We start from the raw sequence: 22131 nt of genomic DNA, 5'->3' as shown, positions 1-22131 counted from the left end.
CTGCATGGATAAATGTCCATCAGTCCTCTAAAGCATTATGCAGAATGGCTGAGTATACTCTTACATATTATCATGCTATGTCTACCTTGACTTAAATTAGCACTTGCCAAATTTGAAACAAATCACCATAATGTCGATATATTAAGATTGGTTTTTTTAAAAAAGAAACAAACAAATAAATACCCTGAATGTGATTAATACTATTACAAATGCTACTAAATCCTGAATTTCAGTCAAATAAAAATGCGAAGTTGAAGAGTCGTTACAGGAGCATAGTTCACCCCCAATTCTTTAAAAAGCTATACAAACGTGAAGTGTGCAAACTTAAAAACTCATGCATCGCTCACCCTCTGGAAGGTGCCATGTGTACAGTGATGATGATGCACAGATGATGGCAATGGGTTGTTATCAACTAAGTTTTCCTCTCAGTAGTCCTATTGAAATTAATGGACCTAACCTAGTTCATTAATTTATGTGGGTCTACTCTGAGTTTTTAATGTTTGATTGTTTATATGTGTGTTGGAAGCCACTCAGAGTGGCTGAGGCAACCCAGCCAGATGGGCGGGGTATAAATGTTGTTATTGTTGTTAACTTAGTTGAATGCCATACAGTGCTTAGATAAAATGTGTTGATCAATGAGAATTATTAATTTTTCAAACAATACGTAATTCACCTGGAGGGGCATAACATCTAAATTGGATAACTTTTCAGCAGAATGCAAAACAGTGAATCAGTTTAAAAGTTTAAGAGGGTGTGACCTCTTGTTTAGGGCAAGAACCAAGAAGCTAGCTCTAATATTCAGTTGGTGGATGTCTTTAGTAGAAATTACAGAAATCACTGCATTACACTCAAGGTTTAATCTGCTTTCCATTTTGCATACAATAAAAAATACAAATAGTTAGGCAGACTTAAAATCTGAACACTTTTACCTTTGACTAAGGCAATGTGTCATACCAACAACGCTTGATAGCACAGTCCTAAATGCATCCTTTCTGAAGTATCATATTTACAGGTATCTAAAGTGCCATCAAACCTCATGTGCACCTCAAATTTCAAAACCTTGAAACCAAAAAAAGTATTTGCTGGTGAATGTAAATGCACCATCAAATCTGATGCACATCCTAATTTTCGTGACGTCATTTGGCCAAAATAGATGCACATTATATTCGAGTAAATATGTTAAGTCCCAATATGTGCAATGCAAAACTTACTCCCTAGTAAGAGTGACTAGGAATGCAACCTTAGAATCTAAAATAAAGAGAGAAGAAGAATTGTGTGTGCTTATGTGTGTATTGTTCATCTCTGATAAATCTTCTAGTCGGTGGAGGCTCACCCACTGGACCTGCTGGGGCACAGCCCTCCCACTGAAAATGTCAAGCAATTTTTGAAAAATTCCTTTTCAAAATCTCAAAGCCACACACACTCTTATTTGCTTTTGATTTGATTTATAAAAATATTTATATACCGCTATTCTTAAAAAAAATATCAGAGTAGTTAACAACAGTTATATATAATGCAATAATAAATAAATACAGAAATAAAAATCAGAAATCAACTAACTATTATGAGAAGATTTATTGTTCATTACCTGCATAAGCCTGGCAGAATAGAAAAGAATTCAGCAGGCACCTAAAACTTGAAACTTGCTGAATCTCTATTAGCAGAACATTCCACAGAACTGGGCCAATGACACTAAAGGCTTAATTTCTTGTTGTTGTCAAATGAGCCTAACCAATTCAGGGAAAGACCAATGGTGCTCCTGTAGATGACATTGGTGATTGAGCTGAGGTATAAGGGTTCAGACAATCCCTGCGGTACCCTGGATCTAAGTTGTTTGGAGCTTTGTAAGTTAATACAAGGAGCTTGGACCTTGCTTTGTAGTAGACGGGCAACCAGTGCAGATGTTTTAACAATGGTGCCACATGTTGTTGGCAGCAGGCCCCCTGACCACTTCACTCTGCAGCAACTGGAGCTTCTGAACTAGGCCCAAGGGCAGCCCCACATAGAACATATTCATCTAATTCACTTAGACTACATTGGTTCTAAGCATGCTCAGAGCTGTTTCCCTGATCTCATAGGTAATCAAAGAAGCAACAGGGAGCGGTTCCTGCTTTTAGGAACTTTATTCATTCTGTTTAGGGGGTGTGTGACCTTGCTAGCAAGCAACTGTGAGTCTCTTTCCAAAATCTGTTTTGCTGAATCATTTTGCATTTATTTGTTTTTTAATTGAGGAATTAGAAGGCACAATAGTGGATGGCTTGTGTGTATGTTGCAGTAGGCTCTATATAAACCATTTCCCTGCATTCACTCTGGGTGAGGCAGGGCAGGTAGATCTGAATCGTGAGCAATTCCAGGGTACTTTCCTAGAGTATTTCCAGAAAACTTGTGTGGATCTGCTCAGGGGCGTCGCAAGGAGGGTGCAGGGGTTGTAGTCCGCCCTGGGTGTCATGCCTGGGGGGGGTGACAAAATACCCCCGGGCAGATCAGTGTGACAGCACTCGCACCCCCTGCGGGTGGATTTTCGTGATTGGCACGATTGTCATGGTGAAAATCCACCCACTATCGTGTAAATACGCCTGGCGATCAACCTGGCACCCCCCCCCCCCAGGGTGGCGCTCGCATCCCCGGTGGGCGGTTTTATGCAACCAGCAGTTGGATTTTCATGATTGGCGGGCGGCGCTGGCACCCCCAGTGGGCAGTGTTTGCACCCTAGCTGGCAGTGCCGAATGCCAGGCGTATTTGCGTGGTCAGTGGGAGGATGTTCACGATGACGATTGCGAAAATCCACCTGCTGGGGATGCGAGCGCTGCCCGCTGTATGGTGCCACCCATGTGCCATCTGTATGGGTGCTGCGTGTGCAATTTGCCGCACCCCTGTGGCCGGTTTGCACCACCCCTATGGGCGGTTTGCCCCGCACTGGGTGCCGGAGAGGCTTCCTCCACCACTGGATCTGCTTCAAAGAAACCCCTTCCCTAGCTTTAATTTGGTGTATTTTGGGATGAAAAAAATGCTGCCACTATTATTTCTAGCTGAATTTTTGTAAGTTTGTTAGTGAATTTCTACAACGAAAAAGTTGGGCCCTTTAGCTGTCTAGATATCGCTCCACACCCTTCTCCAAACCTGGAAGACATTCTCCCTCATCTGAGACATAACAGAGGCTGATTATGAGAAGTCTGGGGTGATGTACTCTGAAGATGAACACAGATTATTGCTTCATGTTTTCAGAACTGCACCATGCATTGCAAATACGTTCTGCTGTGCTCTGGCTCAGATGAAACAATCACTTTTTTGTCTATTGGTTGGAACACTTTGTTCTCTTAATTTAAAGGGGAAACATGATTTTTATAATTAAAAGTTGATTTTTTAAAAAAATGGGGGGGATGGGACAGAAGCAAGTTTTCCTAACATTAAAAAAAGATGTTTGTTTAGTTTTTTAACAATGATTGTGTAGGTATAAACAATGCATTAATTAAAAAACGTATGTCATGTTGTATGGCTTAATTTCTAAATAAAAAGTATCATATGGTGTCAGTGTTATATAAAAATTATACTTAGCCCTCCCTACATGGAAGCTCTTCTTCCATTCATAGATGTGAGGAGACAGTGACACTCTACACATGAATAATGGTACAGTTTTCTAAATAAGTACTATACAGGTTATTACCATGATGATATGATAGCTGGGTATGGTACTCTCTTGCACTTCTTCTGATTTTAACTTTCTGGTGTGCTCCTCAGTCTTCTTCACATGCCTGCCACCGTTGCTGCTTTGGCTTTAGCCTGTCCCTGTCCCCCTGTCCCTCCTTCCGCTTTCATAGCCTCTTCTTGAGTCCCTTGCCAGTGCTCTTCATAGCCCACCAAAGTCTGTTCAACTGACCCCAAACAATGCAGAACCTGGCCTTATATACTGTTCAGCTAGGATGTTCCAACCAATCAATTGGTTTCTGAAAGAATTCCAAGCCATTGTTATGGACCAACAGATGTGAATGGAACGTTCACCAAATGACCAGTCATAAGCTGACGTTTGGCTGGTACAGCTCTTACATAAACAAAAGCCAAGCTTGTATACTACTGCCGTCCCCTTGGCAACAGGGAGCAACTGTGACAGTTTACCTGCCAGTTGGCCTGCTGCTAGTAGACCTTGAATATTTTGTATCTTACGTGTATTTTATAATGCTGCTTTGTGCCAGATGTCTTTTGAAAAGCAACTTATGAATCTGTTCAATAAATACTCTGTTGCAGCCAGGGGGTGAGGGAACTGCCTCAGAATATGGCCTCTTGCTTTAATATAAGAACTTGCTCGCCTGACCATATCAAACTGGTGTTAAAAGTTTATTACTGGCTTCCATACAAATCTTCCATACAAAGGACCATACAAATCTCTTGGTTAGTTAAAAACCATTTCTGGGGTCTTGCTTCAGGTGTTCCTGAGCTGAGAAGGCTGGCAACCGGTGTGTTGGCCACTTATGAAACGTTCATTTAGTGCTGGCTTGCGTTTGTTTTTGGTCCCCTATTCTATTTTTCCAAACACTTTCCCCTCCTGTCGTTGCTATCTTAACTTTGAAATGTGGCTTTTATATAATGTTCAGTATGTGGACTTAGTGGTTATAAACCACTCTGAAGACTTGGCAGGGAAAAGCTATATATTAATAATTTAAATAAATAAGTATAATGGTGTCTCCCAACTATATGTATATCAGAAACTCCTTCCAGGAAAAGTAAAGTGTTGACCTTTGTGGATAATATTGCTGTGGAGCAAATCCCATCCATTACCTCTATCACTTCATTATCTAAGCCACTGACAGGCGCACTATGGTGGGGAGCAGGTCTCTCTTTCAGTGAAAGACAACTCCGGGTGCTATGGGAAAAGGGGCAGTATGTTTCTGGTGCTCCCCACCTGAATGAAGCTATGTTGAAAGGAGTGGAGGGAACATTGCTGCCTCCTTTCCATTCTGAACTGCTTCTGTCCTAGCTTTGGCCTTTGACCAAGCTTGCAGCTTGTTTACCGGTACTTTAAAACAGGTTCCTCCCCTCCCCCTCCCAGTAGAGCCCATATACAGGGCCCTACATGCTCTGGGGAGCCACTGAAAACTAAGACATGGTTTTATTTTATCCCCCATTCTGTTTAGCATCTACATGAAACCACTGAGTGGGGTAATCCAGAGTTTGGGACTATGTTGTCAGCAATATGCTGATGACACACAACTCCACTTCACCTTTACATCTGCAGGTGAGGCAGTGGATATGCTGGACCATTGCCGTGCCTCATTAATGGAGCCAATGAGAGCCAACAAAGTGCAGCTCAATCCAGATAAGACTGAGGCACTGTTAGTGGGCGGTTCTCTAGACCAGATGGATGGGAGGTTGCCTGCTCTTGATGGGGTTACACTCCCTCTGAAGGAGCAGGTACGTAGCTTGGGGGTACTTCCAGGTGTGTACCTGGGGGTTGGCAAAACACCCCCCCCCCAGGGTGCAGGCCCACAGGGAATGCAAAAATCACCCCCAGATTGCTCTGATAGAGATTGCCTGGATGACACTCGCCTTGGAAGAATTTGAGATTAGGGTGTGGAGGGGTTGGGTGACTGGATGGCTGGTATTGCCACCACCGTCTTTTTGATGCCCACTCGCCAACTGGGTCTGGGGAAGGGACCCTGGAGGCAGTGGTGAAGGCTTTTAACTCCTCCAAGCCTGTCTTGACCACAGAGAGAGAGAGAGAGAGAGAGAGAGAGAGAGAGAGAGAGAGAGAAAGAGAGAAAGAGAGAGAATTTGAATGAAAAGGTGGAGGAATGATGGACTTCTCCACCTTTCTTTCTCTAAACAGGGGTAGGCAACCTAAGGCCCATAGGCTACAAGTGGCCCACGGGGGTAGTTTAACCAGCCCACGAGCCACCCGCTCGACGAGTCCCCACGTGCTGCGCTAAACTAGCATAGGGGTTCACTTCCGTGGCGCCATAAATTGTATCTGCTCATGCGCAGATGCCATAAATCGCATCAATGCAGACGCCGGAAATTGCAGCTGTGAGTGCTAATGTGTGCATGCAATCTGGCCCGTGGAGGGACCCCTGCTCTGAGGAGTTCTTGTTGCTGTTAAATGGGGGGCTGGGAGAGAGAAGAGTGCATTTCTATTCTCCCTCCCACATTATAAATGGAGAATTGCATACTACTCTCTCCATTTGCATGTGTGAGTGTGGGTGTGTACCTCATTCTTTCTCCACCTGCTCCCTGAGCTACCCTTCTGTCATGAAGGGTGCAAGTGTGTATTGGACACAAACAGCACACCCTTTCTCTTCCCTTCCCCCAAGTCTTCTCCATCTTCCCAATAATCCTGCCCCAGTTTTTTAACTGGCAAAGTTCAGTCAGAGATTTCATCTTGCACAGTGATGGGATTAGAAGGCAACTTTCCCGAACTGAGGCTGAAGAAATTTGAAAGGTTTCATGAAAGTGCATCCAACGAAGGCCCATATTTTCCTCCTGAACAGAGCTTTAGAAAAGAAATAGATATAGTTCATGACATAATTTTAACAGAAATGAAGCCATGATATGAAGCCATGTCAGCTATATCATCAGAAGTCTCTCTCTCTCTCTTGCCTGGAAATAACTTGAAGAATCTGAGTTTAAGTGAGCTGGAAAAAAGTGCTGCTGACTTTGGACTTCACTACTCATTGTACGTAGACATTGTGGAGCATGTGCCTGAATTGGAAGTTTTCAAAGCACAAGTCCAGGAGCTGAACAAGGAATCAGGGTCAGCAACTCTCCTGGATTTGCTGAGCACTGTCGATACAAGAGTACTATTTGGATGATATTTCTCCAAATATCAAGACTTCACTTCAAATTATGTAACCTTAGTAGGGATTGTGGCATTTTGTGAATGCAACTTTAGCAAGCTTAAGTTGATAAATGATAATTTCCATTCTGCAATGAGCCAAGAAATATCGATCAGCTTTGCCCATATTATCCATCAAACACAATAGAGTGGTACCTCGGTTTAAGAACAGTCCAGTTTAAGAACAATTTGGTTTACAAACTCGGCAAAACCAGAAGTAGTGTCCCAGTTTTAGAACTTTACCTCAGTCTGAGAACAGAATTTGAATGGTGGAAGGGCACTGGCGGCGGGAGGCCTCATTGGGGAAAGCGTGCCTCGGTTTAAGAACGGTTTCAGACTTCTGGAATGAATTAAGTTCATAAACCGAGGTACCACTGTAATGGGTCTTTTCTGCGGTGATTCCCCATTTGTGGAATGCTCTCCCCAAAGATTCTCGCCTAGCACCTTCATTACATATCCTAGACATGCTGGGGAAAGATAGCATATGCAGGTCAAAGAAAAATAAAATCAGTCTTTTAAGTGGTTGGTTATTTTGTGGCAGCAAGTAACCTTGTACAATTTTGTTGTTGTCACTCATTTAAAAGATGTTAAAAGATTGAAAAGATGTCATCACTATACTGGATATGCTTCCATATGAGTAAGTATGGTGTGAACACTTTTTAGATGTATAGAAAAAATATATATGAAAAGCTTAAAAAAACCCTGTGCTGTGCATGTGGGAAGTTTATGATCATTACATATTGCTAGTAGATCTACAGACATCTGGGTAGGTTTAAAAAATTAAGAAAAAAATCAAAAACCCTTTCATTATTTGAATGAAAAGCCAGACCAGACTTTGGACATTCTTGTCCTCTTTGCAAATGGTATCCTGATGGCATTGAGACAGAGCAAATCCAGAACTTTTAGATAGGCACTAAATTTCCATAGGAACATTTGATTTCTCTATTAGTTGGCCATTAAATTCAAAGCTAATAGTAGCATTCCTGTTCTAACTTTTAAGAGATAGAAAGGACAATCTGGTTTCACTAGCATTAAAAATATCCAGAGAAAAGTCCATTGCTTTTTATTTGGCAACATCATGATAGGGAATTCCTAGAATCAATCCAAAATAAATTAATCAGATCTATTAGCTTTTCTGCTTAACACTCCAGCTTGATAATTGGGTCAGAGGTACGTCTTTTATCTTTTGCCTTTGAAAAATATTGGATCATTATGAAGTGTTACTGCAAGCTTCCATGTAATGGATAACAAGATTGCCAACATTATGGATATTAAAACATTGCCCCATCAAATTGTGAGCAGTTAAACTTGATTGAGCAAAACAACAGAGATCATTTATCAACTTGGATTTTGTTACTTGTGGCAATCTTATCCCTTGGCCACCAAAACTCAAATCAGTGACTAAGTTGGTTGTTTTATTATCCCTAAATTCTTTTGTAAAAAGTTGCAGTACTTGTTTTATATACACTCTAGCTAATTTGCTACAAAACGTTTTAAGATTACTCTGTATTAAAATCCCTGGGGAAAACCCAGTCGACATGCAGGATAGAGTTTACATAGCCAGTGATAAATTTGTAAACCACAATGCTGTGTCACAGCCAATTACCATATTTTTTGCTCTATAAGACTCACTTTTTCCCTCCTAAAAAGTAAGGGGAAATGTGTGTGCGTCTTATGGAGCGAATGCAGCTGTGCAGCTATCCCAGAAGCCAGGACAGCAAGAGGGATCGCTGCTTTCGCTGTGCAGTGATCCCTCTTGCTGTTCTGGCTTCTGAGATTCAGAATATTTTTTTTCTTGTTTCCCTCCTCCAAAAACTAGGTGTGTCTTATGGTCTGGTGCGTCTTATAGAGCGAAAAATACGGTATGTTGCGTAGAAAACATGAACCACTATACGGGACAAGTTTGGTCTACTGAATATGTCAGATGCTGTTGTATCACAACATCATATAAATTAATTGTAATATACAAAAGGTAGCCATGTTAATCTGCTGCATATAGCATATGTTTTTATGGATTAGAGTAAACTTCATCAGATGTCTGAAATGTAATGCTCAGTTGCAGGTAGAGTTGCAGGTATACATTTTGCTGGTAGAGGCAGTGTGTACTGTGAGGTCAGACAGACAGGAAATACAAAAAGTGCAGGGACTACTTAGTTACAGCTTGAATGCATGCTTAATAGCACAGTCAGTGGAGGTTGGTCCACTGCGGCTACAGGGGCATAGTCCTCCCACCAAAAATGCTAAGCAGTTTTAAAGAAAATCCTCCCCAAAATCTGAAAGCCACACATTTCCCATTTCCCATTTACATTGTATACTTTCTTGATCTGAGTGGCATTCCAGTCAGTCTCATGTTCTCTGGCCAATCACATAGCCTCCAAGTGTCCCGATTTAAGTGGGACATCCCGGCTTCTGATCCCAATCCTGGCTATCCCATTTTGTCCCGGCTATTCCAGAGCGTGGGACCAAAAGACGGGCACTTTTTGGTTCCTTGCTGTGATGTGAGTCAATTGGCTCATACCAGAGCACAGAACCAGAAAACGGCTGCAAAGCCTACCATTTCCCCTTGCGTCGCTACTCTTCTTCCTCCTTTTGTTGCAGCAATTCCGAAAGCTGGCTTCTGGAAATAGGTCTGCTGTGCCAGCAGAGGAGGAGGAGGAGGTGGTGGCAGCCAAAGGTAGGAGGCAGGGCGAGCAGCGTGAGTGAAGGAGCACAGAGTTGGGTCGGGTAGTGCAGAGATAATGGTGGGTGGCTGGGTAAGCAAAGGAGCACAAAGGTAGGGCGGGTGGGTAGTGCCAAGATCAGGTGGTAGGATGAAGGAAGGAGTGCCTTTCGCTTTCTGTTCTGCTCAGTTCACTATGTTATAGTTGTGATGCCATGCGGTGTCCCCACTCGGTGCAGTGGACTGGTCGTGCTGCCCTAAATCTGCCTCTGCAATGCTCATTACAGGTGGCTGCCTTTAAATGCAGTTTAGAAATTACAATTGATAAAAAGAGCCTGCCAGGATGATAACATGAGCCAGGTTGTCAAACTAGATGGTATTACAGCTCTAATATCCTATTCCCAATTTTAAGGACTGGCCCCCTTTTCCTCCAGCCCCATACTTCAGGCTACCTGTTGCAGAAGAGTCTCTAGACATGCAGCGGACACACACACTCTCTCTCTTCTCTCTCGTTGGGGGATGCTGGGAAGAGTTAGGAAGCTCATGTTCCACCCACTCCCCTCCGTGGGCAGATCCATGGATCCAAACCAATCTGTTCTATCCTTGTGTCTTATTTCAGAGCTTTTCTAAATGTTCTATTTTATTATTGTTGTGTTCCTTTTAATGTAAGCTCCTTACAAAAAATAATTTGAAAAGCAGAGTATAAACACTTTTAATAAATAAAACTTAACTTTTCTTGGATATTAAAATTTATCTTACCAGCATATGTTCAAAATTATAAATCAGATTGACTAAGCTGAAGTAGATCACCATTAAAATTCCACAAAAGTTAATGACAGATTTTAGAAATACTTCAAAATGTTGATGTGTTTTAATTGGGAACATGCTGAATATGCTTCTAAAGAGTGCTTGCATGTGCTACAGGACATGATTATCACCTGTGATGGTTGACAAAACTAAAGCTAACTTGGATATTAAAATGTATAGGAAGCACCTCATACTTGCACACATCATACAGTAATTATAATCAGTCAGACATTTCTGTTCATTATTTCTCAGAAGGTGATCACGCTCATGCACTTACATGTGCTTTCTTAAATTCTTGGCTCACATGACTTAAAATCTCCTGTTTTGACAGTGACCAAATACACATGTCTAACATTATGTTTCTTCGGTCCCTTTGGGATCTTTTGGTGTCTTAACAGTAAGCATAAATCGTAGCCATTCTATTTCGCTGAATTAATGTACAGTATGTTCATGATAAAAGACCATAGCAAGTGAAATTCAGCAAATGAATGGTGTTGTAATGGTATGTAAAGCAGCCATAAGATCAACTAAGAAATCCCAAATTGCATAAGTTTGAAGATCTGCACAGAGCAGTCATTAAGCATTGTTCTTCACTTGTGTAATTTCATTTCATTAAGTATTTGCATACTAATAGGAAGCTTTGGTTACATGTCTCCCATTGTGAGTGATGGCCAACCACTCCCTCCCTCCCCAGACCTAGTGTTTACTTGTAAACTCACCCACATTTGCCTCGGCAAAGCCCAAAAGAAGCTTAAATCCTCTCGGCTGCAATAAACTATAGCAAAAATGAGATGAATAATGAATGTATTTTGCCACAAGGACAGTCTCTTTGCTTTTTCGCCTTACAAGGTAAGCTCATAGTTATCATAAGCCTAGGGCAACTTTTTAAAATAACGTATTAGAAGACGTTGCTATGTATTTTACATTTCATTTATGTGACTTTATTAAATGTACTCTTGCATATAGTGTGTGTGTGTGTGTGTGTGTGTGTGTGTGTGTGTATTTGTTGTTCTCAGGTAACTATTTGATTTTATCTGCACTAAACCAACATGAAATAGTGGAAGATGAGTCCATGCTTCTTACCCTGGGGGATATTATTAAGGCATTGGCTGTTGATGGTATTTCATATGGTAATTTGTCTATTGTGTGTAACACGAAACCAAATAGGTAATTTGAGCAGGCAGTAGAGAATTCCTTTTACGATTTTCATTCTTGTGAAGTATATTATAAATTTATCAGTACGTGTATGCTATGGGAAAGGTTTTACAGTAAGTGACCAATTTTTATTTTGGAAAATGTGGACTATTAAATGCTTTGGTTGAATTAAACCATGCGCTAGTACATTAACTCTGCAATGAGTCAGAAAACACCACAAGAAGACTGCACATCAATTTCTATTAATGATCTCTTGAGGGAAAACCGGAATAGTCTCAACACAATTTAATAAGTGATCAAAAGAATATTTTAATAAAGCTGCCAATATTCATTTTTGAAATAGATTAAATTTAATACAGCTATTTAATCTGTTAATTTTTAGCCTTACTTTTCTCTCTTTTTCTAATTGTTTTTTTCTGCCGGCAGTACTATAGCCCTCTTGTAATGTACTCTGATTTTAATTTCATTCTTGCTCTAATGAGCTAGTATAGGAGTGTTGAGCTAGAATCAAGAAGACCCAGATTCATGCTTTCTCAGCCTAATCTATCTCATAATGATTGTTATGAAAGATGGGAGGTGAAAACCATGAGCTCTTTGGAAGAAGGGTAGGTTAAAATGTTATACACACACTGAATCCTAAATTCAGCCAGTGTTAAGCGGCTTGTTTTCCCCATTTGTCTATTGGTTTTGCAGCAGTCACTCCTTTAATTAACCTGTATCAGGGTGATAACCAGGGTATGTCTGTCAAGGGTCATAGCCAGGACCAGGACCTGCTAATAAAAGACAACAACAACAACAGATGTACAATACAATCCATAATTTGCTCACAGTAGCCTATTTTAGAAGGATCTGTGTTCTGTTGTGTAACAATCACAGAGCTGAGTTTGTGAGGGGGGTGTACAGATACATCCAACAGCTGGCTGCTGTAACCATGTTACATTGGTTAGGGGCCAATAGCTTCTAGCTACTAGCCTTTATTATTGTTTGAAGGGGTATCCTCATAGGAATCCATAAAACTGAAGGGGAACATAGGGGCCATTTTCCATGCCATTCTACAGGGTTCAGGTAGTGTAAAGAAGCTGGTGATTCCTGACAATCAGCTGATGGGTGGATTCATCCACCCACTTTTGTAGGGCTGAGGCCCTGCATGTCTCCTCTTTTGCAGGCTTATCTGCTTTTCATTCAGACCAGAATTAAACACAGCCATTCCGAGTGCATTGCCTGCTGGGCCTCTATACATCCCCATTTCCCATTATTTCTGCTCTCCAGTGTTGTGGGCCTGGCTTATAAAGCCTGAGCAGTGGTTTTCATTAGCAACCTTTGGTTTCATGATTTTGCCCTCAGGGCTTTTTCAAAACCAACTGAAACTGAGAGCTGTCCACAAACAAATCCCATCCCTTGCTGTCCATACTCTCTGCTTTATTTTGGAACAGTCCACATTTGGTCCAGGTAGCTACTGTGTATGTTGGAGTTTGGTAAATAAATTGCAGCCGTGTACAGAAACCATCTGGTGTGACTTCTGGTTGAAAGGATAAAAAGGCAAGGTATCTCATGACAGACACAGCCATTCTGAGTATAGGTTTTACCTATGGCCAAGATGGAGCCAATAGGTTAACACTACTAGCACATGCTGTTACAGACCCAGTTTGTAGTGGAATTGGGTTGTGAGGTTGACCAGGTTTGAGACACTTGGCTCAGGATCCTTTCTTTGCAAAAAGGGAAAGCAAGAATGCCAGAGAAATAAGGGTTCAAAGCTTTATTTACTGACCAAATGTTACAGCAAGGGTGCTGTCTCCCTAATTAATAACCCTGGAAATGAGGAATAGAAATTGGAATGAAGGAATAATCCTACCAATAAACCTTTCTTCATAGAGTACACACACAAAATGTATTCTCAAAGAAGTACACAGACCAAGGACCCAGGCGAGGGATCCTGTAACAAGCAAAAATAGGGAGGACAGTGAAAACTGCAAATATATCTTTCTTCTCTGAAATGTAATCCTTTTTTGAATTGTAATCCATTTCCAATTGGTTTTCTTGGTCTTCTTGGTTCTGCTAGGACTTCTCCTCAGTTGGCTTCTCCACACAAATTGCCTTCTCCAAATTGGTACTGAGACACAGCTACCTTTTTATGCACATGGAATGATGAAACACTGTCCTATACCAAAGGCTCTAGAATGCCACTGGATTGTGAAAGTAATATAGCCAAAACCCAAGTTTGTCTCAATATTTTCCTCTTCATGTGCATGATAACATCCTTCCTTTGCATACGCCCAGAGTTTAAAGCAACGAAAGTCCAGAATGGTGACATTGCTTGTCTGCTAAGCCAAACCTGCTTTTTAGCCCCCCCCCCCCCATAAACAAAACTATTGACATAAGTTTGGACTTATCATCATCATCATTTTTAATCATTAATATGCCACTCATCTGACTGGGTTCCCCCAGCTACTCTGGGCAGCTTCCAACAAATTAAAACACAATACGAAATCAAACATTAAAAACTTCTCTGAACAGGGCTGCCTTCAGAAGTCTTCTAAAAGTCAGATAGTTGTTTATTTCCTTGACATCTGATGGGAGGGTGTTCTATAGGGCGGGCGTGACTACCAAGAAGACCCTCTGCCTTTATTAGACTTCGTCTGTTGTTCTTGAGACATAACTAAAACTTAAAGGCTAAATATAGATAGCTCAATTGGTTAGAGGATGCTGATGCTGATGACAAAGTTGCAAGTTTGATCCCTGTATGGGACAGCTGCGTATTCTTACATTGCAGGGGGTTGGACTAGATTATCCTTAGAATCCCTTCCAACTTCTATGATCCTATCTTTTTTGCTAAATATAAAACAAACCCAGCTTTACTAATAATGAAAGAATAGCATAACATTTGAGAGGTTTGGTACAGGTTTTTAAGAGCATTAATGTGCATATAACCTAAGGAAGTAAAAGCCTGAAAGGAGGTAATCTACTTTACCAGCAAGTAGTTCCTGAAGGAGAAGGAATCAGAGAGGAGGAAAAACAGGTTTCCTTTCTGTCTGTCTTCCCCCACCCCTGCTTCGGGTAGTTTATTGCACGTGTTGTTGCTTTAATCCCAGCCAGTGGCGTAGCGTGGGGGGTGCAGGGGGGGCTGGCCGCACCGGGCACAACATCTGGGGGTTAGGGTTAGGGGGCGCAAATCCATGGGTTGGGGGCGCAAATCCACGGGTTAGGGGGTGCAAATTACTTGCTTTGCCCCGGGTGCTGACAACCCACACTACGCCACTGATCCCAGCAGTGTAAATCAGATAACTGTAAAATACAAGTTAGAGGAAACAAAGATGTGTTGATGTTTCTACTGCTGCTCATTTTGGGATTCTTGGAAAAGTAAACAACAACAACAACAACAACAACAGATAAAATAGTCTAATGTTGTCTCAAAGGGTTAGCACAGAAGTGACTGAATGTTGATTGGCACAAGGACTTCTTTGCTTACCTTTCTCCTGCCCTCTGATCAAAAGATGAAGTAGCATATTTTCTTTGTGAACTACCAAGAGTTTGCTTAAGTTGCCTTGTAAGCTGAAAACGTGTGAGAAGAAAGAAATGCATACCCTCCAAGTGTCCTGATTTTTCAGGGACAGTCCCAGAGTTACAAAAGCCATCCCAGCTTCTGATTTGATCCAGGAATGTCCCTGTTTCCTCCACCAGCGCCGCTGATGCTGAGTACAGCAGGAGGATGAGCCGGCGCTTCTCCCTGACAATGGAGGTGGTGATGGCTACAGCTGCAAGGGAGCATCCTATTGCCTCTCCATAGCCTCTCCAAGATTGTGAAGTGGTTCCTGGCTGATAGAAGCAGCAGCTAAGATATTGGAATGCCAGACTGATGTAGCTTTTGGATTACTAGAATCTTCATATCTTATCTGCTTAACCAAAATTTTTATAAATTAACTATTTTGTGTAAAAAGCATTATAAATCTCCATGTAAGAACTGGCTAATGAAAGCTGCGGCTACTCAGTTCTTTTGTTTTTTAAGGAAGTCTTCCACACATGTATTGGAGAGTCATATTGTACAAGAATTGCATGTTCTATAATTCCAAAGAACAGTCCAGAGTTTTTTCAGTGCATCCAGAACTGTAACATTTACAGTTTACAGGTAACACTAAGCCAAACCATGGCTTAGCACAATGAGCAAACATGTAGATTTCTGGACTTAGGATTGCTGCTGCAGCACGTTCCCATACCCCTGCCACTGTGCTACCCAGTGCTGCCTGGCTCATGAGCCCTGGTTTCGACATGACGCTAAGCCAAACCGTGGCATAGACCCAGACAGAGCAGCAGCAGGACTGGAGGAAGCACCCACACATTTGCTCATTTGTGTTAAGCCATGGTTTGGTTTAGCACTATTTGCAAACTGGGCCTATATTTTGCAAGCACTCCCCTTGCATACAAAGTAGCTCTTCTTTCAATATGACCGAATTTTGTTATAAACCGAGAAAGAAGAGGAATTATCTCTGCTAATGTCAGTTCTGCATCATCCCATGCAGCTCACAACAGTCTCCAAGTGCGTCACACTTGAATAGTTGTGAGAGGATAAGGATTGTTTGATTTATTGGATAAAGGGAAATCTCTCCTATACAGGTCTTGAGAAAAGCTTAGCCAATTTTCTCTGTCTTTGTAGCAGTACCTGCAATTACGTCACTTTCTTAGCTAGACTCGTATCCAGCAGGCAACCAAGCACCCACTCACTTCTTTTGAATCCTTCCCAGAAGCTGCTGTTTCTTCAGCTAAAGCTCTGACATAATCTATTTATAATACCCTCCAAATGCCGTTTGCAGATGACAATCCACCCTATGTGGGAGCATAGGGAAATGACTTGAGTGAATCTTTGGAATAAGATGGTGTTGTATCTGGACCTATTTTGCAGCCAAGTCAAACAATAAAAATACGAAGGAAGAGCAGTACAAGGTTGTCAGTAAGTGCTACATTAGCCCTGCAAGGCTTCATCCAATATATATAACTACCATCAGTATTGTTGGAAGGGTATGTGGCTAGATATGTTCGTACTTTCACTTTTGGTGGGAATGTCCAACAGTGCATGGTTGTTTTTTACCGGGAGGAATTTCTCCATATTCCCTTTAATTTCTAATAAAACTATGCTTCTTTATCATTTTGGGTCTAATTACATGGGATTCCTGCATAAAGACCTTCTGAAGCAATTGTTTACAACAGCAGTCATGTAGAGCACACAATTAGAGGACTCCCAAACAACCTTCTAAAGAGCAGTAGAGTCATATAAATAAACTTGCTCTCAGTTTTTAAAGATGTTACAATGCCAGGGTTTCTGGATTGTTTTCGTTTTTTTCCTATGTGAAGGCACTTCAAGCATTTGATCATTTTCCAATTATATACAACTGCTTATATGTACATTTTTCCCTTAATATTATTTGGCTGCATTATTTCTACAAGTGAATACTCCATATTTAGTGTGCTTCTCTTTAGTTTTGCTCTAAATGCTGCACAAGCTCCATCATGATATATTAAGGGCTGTAGTCAGTTCTCTTTCTTCCCTAAATTAGTTAACTTGATATACTGTTAGGTGTGCTCTTCCTTTTTGTTGCCTGTCTTTTTAACTTTATTTCAAAATTTTAAAAAATCCATTTATATTACATGAAGGAATTTTTTTAAAAATCATTGCATTTTGTGTGTATTACAGGTTCCTCAAGATGAATGGTCTGGGTATACTCCACATGGCAAAGATGATGAGATCCCATGCCGGCGAATGCGTAGTGGCAGTTACATCAAAGCCATGGGGGATGAAGACAGTGGGGACTCGGACACGAGCCCAAAGCCATCTCCAAAGATTGCTGCACGAAGGGAGAGTTATCTCAAGGCCACCCAGCCATCGCTTACAGAACTCACCACTCTCAAGTGAGACATTTTAAGAAAGAACCATTATTAACAATAGTGAAAGTCAAACTATGACCAATTCAATAACATTTCTGCACTAGCAAATAGGGATTGAGTAGGCATGGGCATAGCCAAGGGGGGGGGACGGGGGGAAGCTGTCCCCCCAGATAAAGTAAAACAGTAGAAATATTTAACTAACTGACCAATCATGTCAGTTCTGCCCCCCCCCCAAAAAAAGTCTTGGCTACACCCATGTGAGTAGGAGGTATCAACTATGGTGTTCCAACTATGTGTTGGTATGCCTGCCTTACCAATACTGTACGTTTCAGTATATTTCAGACTAGGTGTCATAATACCTTGCAGAGGTAGGGAGGTGGTGTCTGCCACATTCTGAAACCCTTCAATACCATTTCTACTATTATTCTAGCAGAACTTAGCATGAGTAAGGAATGTGAAATTAGACCTAATCCTATGTATTCTAGGCCTGTTAGACAGCAGCATACCACCGATAAAATGGCCTCTTCCTTGGGTGTTATAGTATATGTTGTGTATGTGCACCCAGCTTGGTTACATCAAATCACAGCGCCTTGATAAGTCACATAAATGATATACAGGTTGGTTCAATTGTGTTTGCATTTTTATACTGTTATCATTTGTCCAAGGCTTTGCTGTGCACTGCAGTTGCCTGGGAATCAGAATAGATGCCTTAGCAGCTGATAGAGGCCTTTGCAGCACTCAGGCTGTAGAATTTCCTACCTTGAAAGACCTGGTGGACAGCCCCCTCCATAGCTTTTTGAAATGGTTTAATCTTCCCCTATGTTGCTCTGTTATGTTTGTAGATGGCTGCATTATGTTTTCAGTTTGTGACTGTAAGCTGCCTCAAAGGATCCACTTGAGCTCGTTTTATAAATGAATAAAATTAACACTTCACATTTTAGGTTTAACGTAGGCTGTAGGCAGAAGCACTTTAAAAAATACTTTAAAAAAAACTGTTGTACCCTTGACCCTAGAGACAAATGTTCAGGATGATCAGCTTCCCTCTTCTGGTAGGAGGAATTTAAGCAAGACAAGGCCTGTACATTCAGATTATCCCAGCTTTTTCCTCTTTTCACCATGAGACTGAAGTGAATCAGCCCATGGTGAATCAGCCCACTGAGGAGGAAACTTTAGGAAGCTAAATTTGGCTTTCATGCCTTATACTGCTAACCTTGTTTCTCTAGTTTGTGCTGTGTGAGTTAAGGTAGCTGCTTGCTGACAGCTGTCTATTTCCTTGGGCATGGCTGACCTGAGACATTTTGCTGCCTCGGGCAACGGACAAGATCCCTTCCCTGCATTCCAGGTACAGAAGCTGATCAGATTGGCATTTGAAACTTATTTCAACATTAGCAACAAGACAACATCTTCCTGAGGGCAGAGACTAGCTTAGGGGGCACAGTCTGGATGGATGGCTTCCAGCACCTCTTTGACCTCCTCACTCTACCTAATGATTAAGAAGCATGCCATAAGGCTCTGCACTGTTTCAGGTTGGGTATTCTCCCAAAACAGAGTAAAGCAGAATATTATTCAGGTCATTATGCATGGCAAAAAGTTGTCCATTTTGAAAAAGATGGTAATCAAAAATGCCCAGCAAAAAGGTAGATGCAAAATCCTTGTGTTATCACAATTATATAATCTCACAGTAACATGATATGATCTGTGTTCTTCAGTGTTCCACGATATACCTACTCTACTGTTTAAAATAAAGTAGTTTGCTGGTTAAACAAGTCCTATAGTAGGTGAATTGTCTTTCCCAGAAACAGTGACAAGTTGTTCTATCAGCAAGCCTCAGGTTAATAAAAGTGTGCTTGTTTGTTTAATTTATAGTTTGCCATTGTCAAACAGTGAAGCACATGGTGCCCAGAATAGATTCTAGGAAAGATGGCTGTGCTGAACAGCTATACTCTGCAGCTATGAGCGTAGAGGGAATACTTCCAGAAACCTTATATTCTGTAGTCCAGGGGTCAGCAAACCTTTTCCGCAGGGGTCCACTGTCCCTCAGACCTTGTGGAGGGCTGGACTATATTGGGGGGGGGGGAATCCCCCCCGACTCTCCTCTCCCTTCTCCACAGCACTGGATGAGCCCCGGTGGCTGCTTACCTGTGCCTTGCGAGCGGCAGGGGCTGGCGGCAGCGGGACAATGAGCAGCGCAAAAGGGCTGGCTCCGGAAAGGGGCTGCTTAAAATGGCAGTCAGCCAACCGTGGCTCAACAAAGTCCAGCCCCCTTCCTCCTCTAGGCAGGGCGAGGAGAAGCCAGGAGGAGGGAGGGAGGAGACGCCGCCGTGGTGTGTGTGAGTGAGAGGGGGGAAGAAATGGTGCAGCCCAAACAATCAGAATCCCCACGCCAATCCATGCGGCGATTCCTGGACCGTCCGTGGGCCAGATCCAGCCCCCAGGCCTTAGTTTTCCGACTCATGTTCTATACTCTGTTTGGACTTGAATGCTTTTTCTGGTTCTCATTCCTTATGAGTTAGGCTTCCATTGAGAAGATTCTGCCACACACAAATGGAGCATCCTTTCTTGATCTCAAAAGAGGGGACAAATCATGCATAATTCTTATCATTTGTTCACAGAACTTCCTAAATCCACTGGGGTTGGATCTTACTTTCCCAGTTAGAAGTCACTGTATTAGATATATTACAAGTATAATTACTGTAAGACTTTCGATGGGAAGTGTTTTATTGTACACTGCCCTCTCTGTCCTTTTAATACTTAAAAAAAAAAATAATTAAGCCATAAGTAAAGAACCCACATTTTTTTCATATTTTTTTTCATCCACTGTAGGAACAGTAATTACAGCTCTTACAGTAATTTCTGCCCCATAAAGGTACTAAATGTCATGCTTTCCCACCCATCCAGTTGTTCTTCTTGTTCATTCTTTTTTGGGGGAATGGCGGGGAAACGGAAAATTTCTGTATTGTTGCTGCTTTATATATGAGTAGCGAAATATAAAATCAGAGCTCTGCAATAGTCAACTTATATAAGGAGAGGCTGTTTCTCCTGAATTTCACCCCCATCCCTTTCTAATCCTACCTCACAATCTCCCTCCTACAAGCTGTTCACCATGCCATCGTTTCCATGTGGTTAAAGAACACATTTTGAACGTTGTGGTTAAAATTCTGAATAAAACACAGCTTGCTCTGATCATGAAATCCACACCTCCGCTGCTCTGCTCCTATTATCCTACTAGGAAATGAGAAGTTGTTTCTTTCTTTCGGCTGGCAGAATTTGCCTGTGGTGGTGTTTTTTAAATGTTTTTCAAACAAGAAAGCTGTTATAATTAAAATTGATTTGGAAAAAAAATCTGTCCAGGATTAAAAAATTAGTTACAGTACCTTGGTGGGGGGGTTCATTATATAAATAGAAGAGCAAAGCATGTTAACCAGCATTAACAAAATTATGTCCGAAACTATTTCCTTAAAAAAGGCACTCTTTATTAATATATACAAATTTATAGGGGTAACATAAAAATCTGTGGGAGATTAGCAGCCAAACCTAAGAAATTTATATACTTGCTAGTTAGCATGAGAAGGGTCTAAGTCCACAGAGCTGTATTTCTGATAGGCAGGTATTCAGACCATAGAAATCCAGTTGGCATAGAGGGCTCCGTGTGACGTAATTTCCCCTCCTCTTCTGGAGAGGAAGGAGGGTACAGTCATACCTCATGTTATGTTTGCTTCATGTTACTTTTTTTCAGGTTGCGTCCCGCAGCAACCCGGAAGTACCGGAAAGGGTTGCTTACGGGTTTCGCCACTCATGCATGCGCAGTAGCACTAAATCGTGCTTCACGCATGTGCACAAACACCAAATCGCACCTGTGCAGATATGGCACTTCAGGTTGCAGGCTTTTCACATTGTGAATGGGCCTCCGGAACGAATCCCGTTCGCAACTAGAGGTACCACTGTAGAGTACTTCCTGTTCCTCTCTCTCTTCCTTTGATCAGCACTGGATGTAGACTTGCTCCAGCTTTAGGCACATACCTGACGTTTGTTACACTGTTAATATAAGTATTTTACCTGCATGGTTTTTACTGCTGTCATGGCTGTGGAGCAATGCAAGATTATAAGTAAGTAAGTCATATTTTTAAGGGACACGGGTGGCGCTGTGGGTAAAAGCCTCAGCACCTAGGACTTGCCAATCGAAAGGTCGGCGGTTCGAATCCCCACTGCGGGGTGCGCTCCCGCCGTTCGGTCCCAGTGCCTGCCAACCTAGCAGTTCGAAAGCACCCCCGGGTGCAAGTAGATAAATAGGGACCGCTTACTAGCAGGAAGGTAAACGGTGTTCCGTGTGCTGCGCTGGCTCGCCAGATGCACCTTGTCACGCTGGCCACGTGACCCGGAAGTGTCTGCAGACAGTGCTGGCTCCCGGCCTATAGAGTGAGATGAGCGCACAACCCTAGAGTCTGTCAAGACTGGCCCGTACGGGCAGGGGTACCTTTATCTTTACCTTTAAGTCATATTTTTACACTTACTTCCCAGGCTGTTGTCTGATTCTTTGTGAAGTGGGGTAAGAAGGCAGAAGCCAGTTTAATTCATAGCCGGACTTGCTCAAAACAAGGTTTTACAACCTAATTCCTATGTTTTTAATTTTGCTTCCAAGGATGGAATTTTGAAACTCTGTTCAACCCACACACATGGGTTCCTGGAGGGATAAATTACAGTTAATATATCCTGTCCTACCCATTAAAAGCCATCCCACAAAATCAACACACTTTAGGGGGGAATCATGGCTACTAATGCCTTCTTCAACACAATGAACAAAGACCAGAACTAT

The 22131-nt window shown here is 41.9% G+C and overlaps 1 protein-coding gene and 1 long non-coding RNA gene across 13 annotated transcripts in view; both read left to right on the top strand.

Moving 5' to 3' along the window:
• Positions 1 to 22131, top strand: part of DLGAP1 (DLG associated protein 1) — a 282912-nt gene that overhangs the window by 183122 nt on the left and 77659 nt on the right. For 11 of the 12 annotated variants that reach the window (XM_081918049.1, XM_081918042.1, XM_081918041.1 and 8 more), the window contains one exon: positions 17128 to 17342. In XM_081918049.1, the coding sequence (XP_081774175.1) occupies positions 17128 to 17342 (215 nt within the window). Of the gene's footprint in view, positions 1 to 11036; positions 11139 to 17127; positions 17343 to 22131 lie in introns of those variants that run through there. The other variant, XM_081918044.1, reaches the window with a different exon arrangement.
• LOC309373719 lies at positions 5248 to 6913 on the top strand. The gene is made up of 2 exons (XR_014170157.1): positions 5248 to 5327; positions 6379 to 6913. It is a non-coding gene; the product is annotated as an uncharacterized lncRNA (long non-coding RNA).

Source organism: Podarcis melisellensis, assembly GCF_964234715.1.
Source record: "Podarcis melisellensis genome assembly, chromosome: 7".
NCBI lineage: Eukaryota > Metazoa > Chordata > Lepidosauria > Squamata > Lacertidae > Podarcis > Podarcis melisellensis.
Note: the sequence above shows the minus strand (reverse complement) of the source record. Positions and strands in the feature narration are given on the sequence as shown.